The 14,258-nt window shown below is 39.5% G+C and overlaps 1 protein-coding gene across 8 annotated transcripts in view; it reads left to right on the forward strand.

Moving 5' to 3' along the window:
• The first annotated feature begins 1,532 nt into the window (after positions 1–1,532).
• The window catches only part of CD55 (CD55 molecule (Cromer blood group)), a 28,643-nt gene continuing 15,917 nt past the window's right edge, over positions 1,533–14,258 (forward strand). For 5 of the 8 annotated variants that reach the window (XM_070384615.1, XM_070384616.1, XM_070384617.1 and 2 more), the window contains exons 1-6: positions 2,793–3,031; positions 3,768–3,950; positions 5,337–5,528; positions 6,637–6,736; positions 7,753–7,838; positions 11,589–11,777. In XM_070384615.1, coding sequence (XP_070240716.1) covers positions 2,932–3,031; positions 3,768–3,950; positions 5,337–5,528; positions 6,637–6,736; positions 7,753–7,838; positions 11,589–11,777 — 850 coding nt within the window. In that variant the 5' untranslated portion in view covers positions 2,793–2,931. The other 3 variants (XM_070384613.1, XM_070384614.1, XM_005891638.3) reach the window with 3 other exon arrangements.

The raw sequence follows: 14,258 nt of genomic DNA on the forward strand, positions 1-14,258 counted from the left end.
CTTAGTGTGCTTCGGAGTACTAAGTGGCCCTCAGTGTATTGAAAACCTTTGATGTAGTCATTGGATGGTGCCTGGGACAGTGGTGGAAGCCATGTTTTCTAACCTCTGAGAAAATCATAGAACTATTTTCTATTTTGTTAAATGTTTTTCAACCTAATTATATAAACATTGCTTTGGAATTGCAAAGCTCTGTAGAGCCTATTTTTGTCCCAAATCTTTCTTGATCAATGGGTACCTGAGTCCCTGAGAATATACAGATGGTTTTTTATGGATCAAGTATGAAGGCTCAGGACCACTGCTGTCATCAGATGTAGCTGGGTCTCAAATAATCTCCCCAAATTGCCTAATTCAGAGTCTTTCACATAGAAGAAAACTTTGCTGATTAATTCCGACAAAAAGAATATAGTGTGGTAGAGTAGGGTAGGTAAGTAGAGGTTTGGGAATAAGACAAACTGGATTTAGATTCTGGCCTGGTCACTTACTAGCTGCACAGATTTGGGTAAATTGCTTACCTTCTCAGCTTGCTTCCTCATCTATGAAACGTGGACAGTTATCTCCACTTTAAGAAGTTGTCACGGCAAAACAGTGTATAATGTCTATATTGGAACACAACAAATTGAGGCCAAAATAATCCTCAGTAAATAACAAATTTGAATACTTAATTTTTCTTAATCATGCATAGATTTTTATCATAGAACCTTTTTCTAAGTTGAATAAGTGGAATTTTTTTTTTTTCAACATTCTGAGGAAATGTTGAAATTTGGAAGTGTTGTTACTGAAAGTATTACTAGATTCCACTCAGTTACTTCTCATAAAAGTTCCTTTAAAAAAAGATGAATTATCAACTAAGTAGTTTGGAAGGTAAATGCTTAGAGCATTTAGTGTGGTTAAGCTGGGTGATAGACATTTTTTCCCCTACATTTGCAGACTTCAATGTTTTCTTTGAATAAAAAGTTATCACATTCACTTAATAAACAGTTCTAACAGGCCTCATAGTTAAGTCTTCTAGCAACTCCATAACTGGCCTTGATCTCCAACTATTTTTTATGATGCCACCTTGCCTTTCACACCACTTCTATGAGCTCAAGCAGGAATGTACACTACCTGCCTATGATGGTGTAGCAAAAGGGAGTGGTAGTTAAAGTCAAGGGAGGCTCTTGGAAAAATAAATGAAGATCTGGTATAACTTCTAAAACACTCTGAGCCCTTATACACTTTGTGATTTTATGCCAAATATGGAAGTAAAAATAAGGTATTTTGATATCAAGTTTGAGGATCACATTAGTTGGTTTTAAAAGCACTCCCTTCCCCTTCTAAGGTGAAGGGGAAAGGGTGTTTTAAACTCTTAAAACTCTAAGGTGTTTTAATACTAATTGGCTTCAATGAAAGCCTATAGGAGTTCCTTTCCTGGAATGGTCCTAGCACTGGGTGACACAGAGTTGTGTTCAGTACAGTAAGCATGAGTCAGAGAAAATACTGTTGTTGAAACTGTTGTTTTCCTCCTTGTAAAGCTCACACTAACCAATAAAGAGTGGTCAGAAAGCATTTAGGAAAGGATAAGAGGCATGGACTCCACAGCTGGTCGGCGGACCAAGGCATAATTTCAAGTTGGGGATTTCATTTAATCAGGTAAAGGGTCTGGGGGGATAGGAAACCCAGGCTAGGACTCTGCTAACCAGCTCAGTTAAACTATTGAAGGGAAATATGTTCTGAGTTGTTCCCAGGAAGGTTGAATAACTGACCCTTTCATCAATGTCCTTTGGTGTTTTTGACCAGCACTGTCATAGCTCTGTGGTTCTCAACCTGGCTGCAAAGTAGAACTACGCAGAGCGCTTTAAACAATCCTGATGTCCTCCCGGTCCCATCTCCAGGGATTTTAACTTCAGGTGTAACTTGAACATTTGGATTTTAAAAACATCCCCATGTCATTTTAAGGTGTGGCCACCCTGGCAAATCTCTGGCATATACTTAAGGTTTTTCTAACAGTTTCCTCTTAAAATCCACCCTCTTACTATTTAGCTTTCGAGCGCTCCGTTTTTGTTTTTACAACTTTCTCCCAGCCGACACATGCTTACAGCACAGGACGGTGACTTTCTACTTGCAGTCACACTACAGCAGTCCCTAAGTAGAATCCAAGAGGTGTCCTTGGTTTATAAGGAATACCCCTGGCGATGAAAGCGATTCTCATGCAGACATGCTAAGAACACTGTTCACTCCCTGCTGTTTCTCGACCTGTTTTCTCGGATGGTTTCCCGTTTGCTGTTTTCAGATTACAGAATGTTCAAGGAGACAGCACGCGGTGGTTCTTCCCTCTCATCTTCTTGTTGCCACTTGACAGACCTCCAAGTTGAAGACGCCAGGTCCCTGGGTGGGTCCTGTTTCTCAGCTCCCGGGGAAAACTCCAAGCCTGCCGCACCTACCGCTCAGCTTTGCCGCACTCAAATGCGCTTCATTAACACTTAAACTAATCCAGATTCCGGGAGGAGGAACGCCTACCTACGCCGCTTAACCATTCCTCTGGCCTCCTTTCCCCCCATTATTTTGTTTACGTAAGAAAGCAGATATTTACATTTCCACTCGGCGGCTCATAGCAGGCCCCACCCTAGCAAAGAGAAAGCAAGGGTCCCAGCGTCCGGCGCCGACGAGCTGCTTTCCCTGCCCGGGGCCCCTCTTTTTCCTCTTTTTCGGATCCCAAGGGCCCGTGAAGATGGGGCTCCCGCCCTTACTCCGCCCAGCACCTGGTGTGAGAAAAGCCCTCGCCCACTCATCTCGTTCTCAGTCCTTTGGTGAGTCAGAGCCCCGGCCCCGCCCAGGGCGCTAATCTAACTGTTATTGCTTAACTTCAGAGCGCTGCCCCGACTTCAGCTCGGGTTTTCAGCCCGCTGTGTCTTCACCGCGGAGGCCCACGCCGGGTCCCCGTCCCTGCGCGCCATGAGTCCCGTGCGCCCGCGCGCCCGCGCGGTGCTGAGCCTCCTGGGCGGGCTGGGCCCGCAGCTGCTGCTGCTACTCCTGCGTCCTCCGGCTGCGTCGGGTGAGTGGGGGTCCAGGGCCGAAAGCCCAGCCCTGCGGCTCAACCTTCGGGCAGGGTGGAGGGGGTGGAGGTCGTCGGCACGACAGCCGAGGAGTCCGCGGAACGCGGCGGGTGAGCCACGTGGGCATCCCTAATCGTTCCTGGAATCCTCCACCTGTAAGGGTCAGCCCTCCTACTGGCACGATCCCTGGGAACGGAAAGAGGCTCTTCGCTGCTCACCTGCCACTAGGAGGTTTACTATGCTGGACCCCAGCTGGCAGGGTTTTAGGAGTGAGCCTTCGCGGGGAGAGGGGGCAAACATGGAGAAGCCAAAAAGACAGGCAGAGGTCGAAGAGAGTGAATCCTTCGCGTCTCCTTAAGGTTGGGAAGCCAGATCGTTGACCACCACAGGGTCCAGTCGTGCACAGACTTGGCACTACAAGTTTGTGCGTCGTCTCCTCCAGGTGTAACGTTCCAAGGGGGCGTCTGTCTGTATTGTGTGCCTCGAAACAGTATCTCTGTGAAACTCTAAAGCTCTCTCTCTCTATGTATATGATAACGAGGGGCAGGAATTTCTTTTAGTTTTGAGTTAATTGACAGACAGGAAGCCTTGCAAGTTCTTGATGTGTCAGCTCAGCACTGGATGGAAATATGTAGGCATCAAAAGCCTTTGCTGCCTCCCTTATTTGTCTTGGAATAGAATGTTGCTATGAATTGAAAAGTGGTATTTCCTTCAGTTTTGTTTATTCCTTCCTAGGTGACTGCAGCCTTCCCCCAGATGTGCCTAATGCCCAAGCAGCTTTGGGAGGTCTTACAAGTTTTCCTGAAAAAAGAACAGTAACCTACAAATGTAACAGAGGCTTTGTAAAAGTTCCTGGCAAGGCAGACTCAGTGATCTGTGAGAATAATAAATGGTCAGAGCTTGCAGAATTTTGTAATCGTAAGTTCTTCATTTCATTTTAGAAAAGTTATGGGAATGGAATGTTTCTTAAGTTTAATTTTATCCCTCTTTGGAATGACTGGTAATTGATAGTTTTCTAGCATTATTAATCACCTGGGCATACCTGTTGGCAATTCACAATCTAGCTAATTGATGGCATTACTTCCTGGAATAGGTCCTGCTCTTCATTAACAGGTTTATTTTTTTTTCCTAACAGTGTAACTCTTGAACTGATTAATAGCGAAAATAAACAATAGGTACTGTTTAGGGAGTAAATTATCTATAACTATGTTTGGTAGTTACCTTGAGACACATAAGAGAGTCCTCTGTAGGATTTGCCCAGTACAACTCTGTGGTGATATTTTTAAAAATTCTCAATCTTTAAATATAAATCTATCTTTATAGTCATTGCCCTAGTTTAGCCTTGACATGTACAAGTAAAAATAAAAATTTAATTCCTGTGTTTGAACAACTTGGAGCAATAGAAACTACAGTGAACATAGAAACTGCCACAGTACTTTTTGAAATCAGGTGTGAAATCAGTGTTAACGTTTTGTTTTTATTTATCCATGATCCCAAGGCAGGAGGTTGAAGGACATGTCTCTACACATGTATCACGCTTTAGTGTTTACAACTGAATAGAGTTATTCTGCATAGACTACTTTGTCTAATTCTTCAAACAACTCCCTGAGGTTAGTTAAGGACTTATCCACACTTTACAGTTGAGAAAGCAACTCCCAGTTAAACAATTTCCTTGGGATCAGGAGCTCCTTATGCAGAAGAGCCAGTGAGTCTGTTGATCATAGATCTAATGCCCCTTACACTATATGATGCCACTATAAATTTGCATTTGTCTAGATGATTCCAGTTTTTAAATACTTCATGTGCTCCATTGGCTCATCTGATCCTTGCCTCCATAGGTTGTCCTGAGGATTAAATGAGTTTACATGTGTAATACATTTACAAGTACTCAATAAATGTTAGCTATCATTGTTAACTATTATTATTGTCCAGGACACTAGCCCAGGGATCTGGAAATGCTGGTTCTTATCTATCCCTATGATACATGGGACAGGGTAAGGGAATTGGCCTTCATTGAGTCAATGCCAGAATGATGCCAGGTGACTGAAATAAGTTACATTTTCTGAATTGTGGACATAGTGACTTTGGTGTACCAAATCTACTTCACAGGGCTCTAGTAATTAGGGAATGAAAATTTATATGTGAATATGCTGATACACTATCAATGCCATAGTGACATTAATATGAATACTATGTACAAAGAAATACAGATAAAGAGTGATCTAAGGACCAGATAATTAGACATCGATTATAACAGCAAGTGATACTCATTTGTTGTTGTTGTTGTTTTGTTAATACTTTTAGGTAGCTGTGATGTTCCAACCAGGCTACTTTTTGCATCTCTCAAAAAGTCTTATAGCCAACAGAATTATTTCCCAGAAGGTACCACTGTGGAATATGAGTGCCGTCAGGGCTACATAAGGGACCCTTCTCTTTCAGGAAGCATAACTTGTCTTCAGAATTTTGTGTGGTCCAAACCTGATAGATTTTGTAAAAGTGAGTATGGTTTTAAAGAGTAATCTTAATCATATGGTGTTTGGGGAAAATGATGTTTCTTCCTTCACTCATAGCAGAAGTCTATGTGTACATATTATTATTTAGAATGTTTCTTAAATGAACCATTAGAACCAATTTGTTTTAAATTAGGCAAACTAAATACTTGTGAGCCAGAAATATTACTTTGCTCACTGATTTCACATTTAAGGTTTCAGTTCAGTTCAGTCGCTCAGTCGTGTCTGACTCTTTGCGACCCTGTGAACCGCAGCACCCCAGGCCTCCCTGTCCATCACCAACTCCCGGACTCCACCCAAACCCATGTCCATTGAGTCAGTGATGCCATCCAACCATCTAATCCTCTGTCATTCCCTTCTCCTCCTGCCCTCAATCTTTCCCAGCATCAGGGTCTTTTCCAATGAGTCAGCTCTTCGCATCAGGTGGCCAAAGTGTTGGAGTTTCCAACATCAGTCCTTCCAATGAACACCCAGGACTGATCTACTTTAGAATGGACTGGTTGGATCTCCTTGCAGTCCAAGGGACTCTCAAGAATCTTCTCCAACACCACAGTTCAAAAGCATCAAGTCTTCAGTGCTCAGTTTTCTTTATAGTCCAACTCTCACATCCATACATGACCACTGGAAAAACCTTTAACCTATGATTAAATTTAGTTTAAGGTTACCTAAAAATGCAATATTGGTAAAGAACTCTTCTGCCAATGCAGGAGACTTAAAAGATGTGAGTTCGATCCCTGGGTCGGGAAGATACCCTGGAGAAGGAAATGGCCCACTCCAGTATTCTTACCTGGAGAATCCCATGGACTGAGGAGCCTGGCAGGCTACAGTCCACAGGGTCGCACAGAGTTGGATGTGACTGAAGTGATTTAACATAGCGCAAAATGACTTAAGTGTATATTTTAAAGAAAGTGAAAGTTGCTCAGTTGTGTTTGACTCTTTGCGACCCCATGGACTAATACCTTGCTTTCTTGAAACTGATAAAATGAAGGTACAATTTAAATAGTTGGATAAGTAATAGCAATGGTTCAGATGGTGAATTTGCATAGACGTGCCTGATAATTTAATGAAAAAAATAAATTTATATTCTTTCCTAGAAAAATCATGTCCTAAGCCTAGAGAAATAGAAAATGGTCATGTCAATATAACAACTGACATACTACTTGGTGCAACCATCTATTTTTCATGTAACGCAGGGTAAGTCTGAGCATATGAAACACTATATTTAACAACTGGAAAGACAAATTAGAATTTAAGATAGAAACTTTTAGATTTGTGACAAGCAATAAAACCACCCTCTGCTCAATGATGAATTCATTGCAGTTAAAGTTAGTAAAATGGGGCAAGAAAGGAATATTTCTTATAATACCACCAAAATTCTCTCAATCACTAGATTTCATTATAAAGTTTTAACTGTGACTTGTAGATGAAAAAACTTGTGATAAGTTGATGATCCTTGGAGAAATTAAATCTTTTCAGTGTTGAAACCAGTCTTTACCTAAATAATGAGTTTGCATTTGTTTGTTTTCTTTGTACGTGAACAATCCGTTATAAGATATCAAGGGTTAAAAATAATCATTCCTAGTGTAAAAATATCATTCTGACCTAAGATCTTTTGTGAGTCCTCTATGTATGGGAAAGGAGTATTATCATTGAGGATTATCAGTGTTTCAAGTGCTGCTAAAAGCTTTATATTCATTTTCTCATTTAATATCTGTAAATTGGACTATGATATTTTATTCTGTGTGTGTGTCCCTGTTATTTATAAAGCTACCAGTATCATTTGTCTCCTGTACTAAACACAGATATTTGGATCATTAATAACAAATCTGGGGATACTTTGAACCCTTTAAATATAAGTACATTCTACTATTCTATGGAATCTGTATTGATCTTTTATAACTCAGAAATAGAAAAGATTTAAGCATCTGTATTCTTTAAAAATGTTTTAAAATATTTTAATATTTTCTAACATATGCCTTACCCAAATAAAAAATATTTTGCTTATCTTACACTTTTTTATCTTTGATGTCACCCTTTTAGATATAATTTTTTCTTTTCCTTTAAACTGCCAAATGAGCTTTTATCAACTATTGTTTTGTCTCTATCTACTGGTGTAACAAATATTGTAAGGCGCTATTCTGAAGGATTTAAGGGAAGTCAAATATGTGTGAGTGGAACTTAATGTTTTTTTTCTTCCCTCATTATTTTAGATACAAATTAGTTGGTGCAACTTTTAGTTTCTGTGCTCCTGTGGGAAATACTGTTGGGTGGACTAATGAATTTCCAGAATGCCAAGGTAAGACTGAAAAAATCTAAGCACTCTGCTGTGGGACTGAATAATCAATGATAAATTGCTTTTTGCTCTTTAGAATTACCGTCAGTATATGTTTGTAGTACCCTCACCTTCCAATGTGTGAATGTTTTGCCTAGTTTATATAACTCTATTAGTAATATGTCTTAATTTATTAACCATGAGGATAAAGGATTAAAAATTAACTAAGGTTTATATTGTGCTTGGTCATTTATTATCTTATCATTCCTTCTAACAGTCAAATAAAATAGATTTGGGATTTTTTTCCCCTCCTTCATAATTTTTAATTTTTTGGTGGTTAAAATACTATTCATTAAAAGGTCTGTACGACTTGACCCTATATGCCAAAATAAGTGGCCAAAGTAGGCACTTAACCCAGACCTCTTGATTTCAAGCCCATCATTCTTCTAAGACCTAGTGTTACCTTACACTAGATTCCTTTAAGGATTGTTAACTGAGCTAATTATGTTGAAATGTTTTAAACCATGAAATACTTTTATCTTTAGAGAAATAAGCATATATCGTAATGAAGAAATATCTGCACTTGAAAATTCTGTCTTCTCAAGAGGGAAGAGGGCACAGAGGCTAGTTTCCTAAAAGGGTATATCAAGTTAAATATATGTGCATTAGAGACATATGTCTCCTGAAAACAGAGGAGTATATATGTGCAGTGTTTTAAAAAGTAGGCTTTATTTCTCTCATCCTCATTGAAATTATTGCTCATTTCAAGTTTTGGTGTTATTAAGAGCAGGAAACTTGAGTAGAGGTAGTGTAATTTAACAAGCGTCATGCTGTCTGGTAGGGAATGTGTGGGGTCAACTGATAACAAGACAAATGAAATGAAGCCTTGCCAACAAGGAGTTTGCTCTTGCCACACCCACCTTGGGCCCCACCTCCTATATCTACTATTTCTTCCTTTTTTTCATTATTATTTTCAAATATCCATCCTTACTACCTACCATCACCTTTCCTATGTCATCCAGTTAGGAATGCTGTAACTGATACTAAAGCGAATATGGAAAGCAAGCAGGAGCTAGACAGTATCTTTTTTTCTGACAGAGGCAACAACTTGTCACAAAGTCTGGACAAGCAGTCTCCCAGTTGAGGCCAACATATTTACAAGCAACTGCTGTCATGAGTTTCACAGAAATGTGTACACCAAGCATGCATTCCAGCACAGAAGAGCTTTTGTGCTGCAAACCCAGTTTCTCTTTGTGTTTGCTTACAGCTAGTCCAGGTCCTGCTCTCTGTCTAATATCTTCAATTCTGTGGTAAAACTCCTGATGTTCGTATTTTTCACTCTGACTCTCTTACCTGGCTCTGCAACTCTGCAATCACTGACATCTGTATTCTGTGGGAAAGAGCCCTTTTCATTCAGCAACCCCATGTCTTCAACTATCCCTATTAAAGCCCTACTTCTCCTAATGTAGACTTTCCACCAAAGACTTCAAGTAGAAAGTATAAATTCTTAAGCAATGAGGTTTTTGACCTCAACTGAGCACACAGCATATCTCAAGTATGCACTCTGGGCTTTTATCAGCACATGAGGCAGCATTGATGTCCCTTTGTGAATGTGGATATGGAGGTGTGGATCTAAAGAAGGAAGGAACAATGGACTTATTCAGAACTTTTCCTCGGTCATACGCCAATCACAGGTGATACTTGTTCACCTCTGAAGAAAGCCTCAATGTCAGAAACACCTGTTTTCCTATCTCTCTGCCAATATTTTCTTTTCAAAAATAATTTTAGTTGACTGCTAGTACACACTAGCCTAGAATCAGTTGCTGCTCTATAATATCTGTCATTCCAGTCCCCTCTCTTTATCTTAACCTCTCACTTATAATCACCAAATATTTTTTCCTTTATCTCCTTAATATATTTCTCAAACCTGTATTATCTTCTATATATAACACTTTTAATATGGTTTACTAGCTTTCATTTAGACTTTGCAATAAGAGCTATTTCTAACATTTTCAGGGCATAGGACAAGAGTATAAATGGAGGTCCCTAATCTAAGATTCATCCATTCTCAAGTTGGTGCCCCCTTCTTGCACTGTGAGGGGTCTCTGATGCCTGTAAATGGATAGCTCAATCTACACACCCAAATCATATCCCCTATAACCCTTAGCCCCACTCCATTGAATTCTGGCCTAAAGGTGGACACATCAGCAGTATAGACTATTGTCAAGAATATGGACAGGGAGAAGGCCTGAAAGGAGTGTTGGCCCAGGGAGTTCTGGGCACCAGTTCCTGGAGCGTGATTTAGAATGGGGTGGGGAGGAGCTGTCATTGAGCATACTATCTCAGCCCTGCAGATTCCCCATCTAATAGAGAGAGGCACACCCAGAGGAGGGCAAGAGCGTGGCCTTTCCATGTGGGAGCTAGGCAGGAGCTCCACTTGCTCAAGTGATGCTGACTGCAGTGGCCTCCAGCCTCCATTCTCACACCCCTTTAGTGTTTTATCCAGCCTCTACCCTGTCATGCATCTGAAACACAAATGTGACTGGTCTCTTCCCTTCTTGAAAGAGACTTGGTAGTATCTCCTCATCACGTCCAGCGCACCAGGTCTAAACCCCTGCATACAGTGTACAAGTCTAGCCACGGTCTATCCAATTCTCCACACTTTACGTCTCACCCTCCTCCTTCACAAACTGCTGAGGTTGTCTGGATACCTCAGACTTCTTCATGTCCCTGCATCATTTCTTACGATACTGCCTTTGCCAGGAAATCCCTTCAGCGCCCCCTACCCCTTTTATTTTATTTTTTAAGAGTTTGCTCGCGAATTTCTCCTCGAAGCTTTCCCTGACTGTAACTGTTCGTTCTTTCCACACCACTGCGCGTGCTTCTATGATAATCCTCACCATTTCGTATGGAAATGATCTCTTTGAATGTCTCTTTCCACTATAGTTTAAGACAGAGGAACTGTATCTTACTTGGTTATACTTCTATTTATAGAGCAATGACCAGTATGTATTAGATGCTCAGAAACTGCTGGGACTGAACTGCTGTAATGTGTGTTGTCAATACCCACTCAGCCCAGTGTAAATCAGATTAGCTTGTTTTTGTCCCTTGCTTTGATCAGTGGCCTAAAAGTAATTCATAAATAGCTAGTATTGTCTGGGTACTTAAGAGTATTTGATGTAATTTGACGTCCCCATGTGATCACATTGCTTTCTTGCTTAAAAAAAAAAAGACAAGAAAAACAGGTTCATGTCTCTAGAGAATGTGGAACCACTGAATCAGGGGAGCTGCCAGGGAGAGGCCTCTTTTTATAATATAACAATCAATACTTTGCTTGTATTTGTTTTACAAATTCAGCTGCTCAGTAAGATTTACTTCAAATAAAAGGCCAAGAGTCAACACATGCTTTAAAAATTTTATCCTGAAAATCAAAGTCTAATTTTCACTTTTAAAATCTTTTGCTCTATCCAAAATTTCTGTTTCCCATGCATGCCACTTACATTCCCAGCTCTTTCATTCGGTATTGTTTCTCCCTGGAATCAAAAGCAGAGCCCTCTTCTCTGCTCTAAGGAGGGTACATCTTAGGTTTAAACTCAAGTCCTTTTACTCCTTAAATGGAAGCCTCTGCCTTGCTTTCTCTGAGATGAAATGTTTAATTTAAAAAGAATGGTATATTTTTATTTTTTTAATAAAATATTTAACATATTTTAATCTTGTTTATGAAATTATCTTGGGGATTTAATTAACTTAACATATGTTATGATGTTTTAAAAGAAATTTTATGTCCAGAACCACCAAAAGTTGACCATGGAATGATTCAAGAGAAACAAAACAGTTATGCATATGGACAATCTGTAACATATAAATGTATGGAAGGCTTCACCCTACATGGAGAGAGCTCTATCTATTGTACTGTAAAAGATGACCAAGGAGAGTGGAGTGGCCCCCTACCTCAGTGTAGAGGTAATCCATTTGCAAAGTTACAATTCTGTTTGTTCTTACACTTGGGTCTGTATATGGGCTTCAGAGAGTATACAGACTCCCTGAGAAATGAATGTAAAGTGTTGTACTTAAGCATATTTGCATTTTTCTGGGGAATAGACTCTACGAGGGGGTCTATGACTTCCAAAAAGGAAGAAGCACTGATGTGGAGAACATATGTTATTGCTGCTGTTGCTTAGTTGCTTAACTGTATCTTACTCTTTGCAACCCCATGGACTGTAGCCTGCCAGACTCCTCTGTCTATGGGATTCCCCAGGCAAGGATACTGGAATGGGTTGCCATTTGCTTCTCCAGGGGATCTTCCCAACTCAAGAATCAAACTCGAGTTTCCACTTCTCCTGCATTACAGGCAGATTCTTTTACTGCTGAGCCACCATATGGTAAAATACAAATAATACACACATGACCTCTGTGAATATCTGTACATATATAATAGTGCAAGTATGTGCGTACTCAGTCATGTCTGACTCTTTGCGACCCTATGGATTACAGGCCACCAGGCTTCTCTGTCCATGGTATTTTCTAGGCAAGGAAGTGGGTTGCCATTTCCTTGGGATTGTCCTCACCCAAGGATCAAACCCATGTCTCCTGTGTCTCCTGCATTGCAGATGGACTCTTTACGGCTTGAACTGCAGAGTAGGATGGAGATGTATAATTATATATATATATATATGCACACATATATGCCTCATGTTTTTAGTGAATTAGCTTATATTTGCTGTTTCTTACCATGTTACTTTCAATAAGTTAATATAGATATATTCTTGTTTTTTAAAAAAGTGTATAAAGTGGTTTATTTAATTGAGAGGAAATCTTAGATTGAACTGAGAGATCTAAATAATGATCTTATATGTTGTGACAACAAAGAGAAACTCTTGCCCACCTGTTGACTTCATTGAATTGTATTGTTTTCTGCCTCCAGAATTTCTGTCTTATTGACAATGCTCTCTTGTTTACATTTCTAGAACTTTCCTAGGAGGTGGCATTTATTTAAGCAGTATCATATTCAAATGCCAGTATAATTCAAACAAATAATTACTTTTATAATTATACTTGAATTGTATTAGCATGGTTTTTAAATAGCATTGCTTATTAATAGTAGTTTTTTCATATAAGTGGTATACATGAATATTATGAAGTAATGTTAAAACCAGGCTTCCCAGGTGGCTCAGTTGGTGAAGAATCCACCTGCAATGCGGAAGACCTCAGTTTGATTCTTGGGTTCGGAAGTTCCCCTGGGGAAGTGATGGGCTACCCACTCCAGTATTCTTGGGCTTCCCTGGTAGCTCAGACAGTAAGGAATCCACCTGCAATGCAGAAGACCTGGATTTGATCCATAGATTGGGAAGATCCTGTGGAGGAGGGCATAGCAACCCACTCCAGTATTCTTGTCTGGTGAATCCCCATGGACAGAGGATCTTGGCGGGCTACAGTCCATGGGGTCACAGAGAGTTGGACACGACTGAGTGACTAAGCACAACACAATGTTAAAACCATGTTGATGATTATATAAAATGAAAAGCAAAAGTCTCTTCTAGTCCTATCCTCAGAAGTAGCCACTGTTTACAAATTTTTGTATTTTATTCTAAGAAATAAATATACATACACATATTTCTTTTAAAAATCATATTAATGATATGGATATATTATTTACTTAACCAGTCTCCTATTGAAGGGAATTTAGTATCTGTTATAGTTTTTAAAAAATATTTTAAAAAAAGTTCTACAGTAAATATTATTGTGTTCCTTGTATCTGTGCAAATACATTATTTGCAATAAATTCCTTGAAGTGTAATTACAATATCAAAGATATATGCATTTAAACTTTTGATAGATGTTACCAATATTGTTTCAAAAGAAACTGTACCAATTTACTGTCCTAGTAATATCGCACATTTGTTCTCTGTACCATTAATGATAATGGTTATTATGATGTAAAGACGTGATAGGTGTAAATTTCATTTAATGGTTTGAATTCATTTAAAGTGAGTAAATTTTGATATTTTAGATTTTAGCCATATGATCAATTCATATTTATTTCCCCTATTTTATTAAATAATCAGCTATCTAGAATTTACAACTCTATGGTAATGCTCAAGGATGTCATGGCAGGCCAATGCTGGCATGACAATAACTACGAAACCTGGGTAGATTTTTTTTAAACCATATTTTAAAGGCAAAAATTGTTCCCTCAGGGGAATAACTAGGGCTGAATGAACTAAAATTCTGAATGAAGGCAAATGATTCTGATGTGCACCTAGCCTGAGGATCCATCTTGAACCAGATAAAAGACCATTGGTCTCAGCAGTTGTGGTTAGCTAGGATAACACACTGGAAAATGGAAATCCTCAAATGCTGACCCAGTTTTTCCTAAGAGCCATTTGCTGATTTCTAGGAATGCAGGTGAGACTGGGGAGCTAGACCCCAAGCTGCCACAAGTAC

Source organism: Bos mutus, chromosome 16 (genome assembly GCF_027580195.1).
Source record: "Bos mutus isolate GX-2022 chromosome 16, NWIPB_WYAK_1.1, whole genome shotgun sequence".
Classification (NCBI taxonomy): Eukaryota; Metazoa; Chordata; class Mammalia; order Artiodactyla; family Bovidae; genus Bos; species Bos mutus.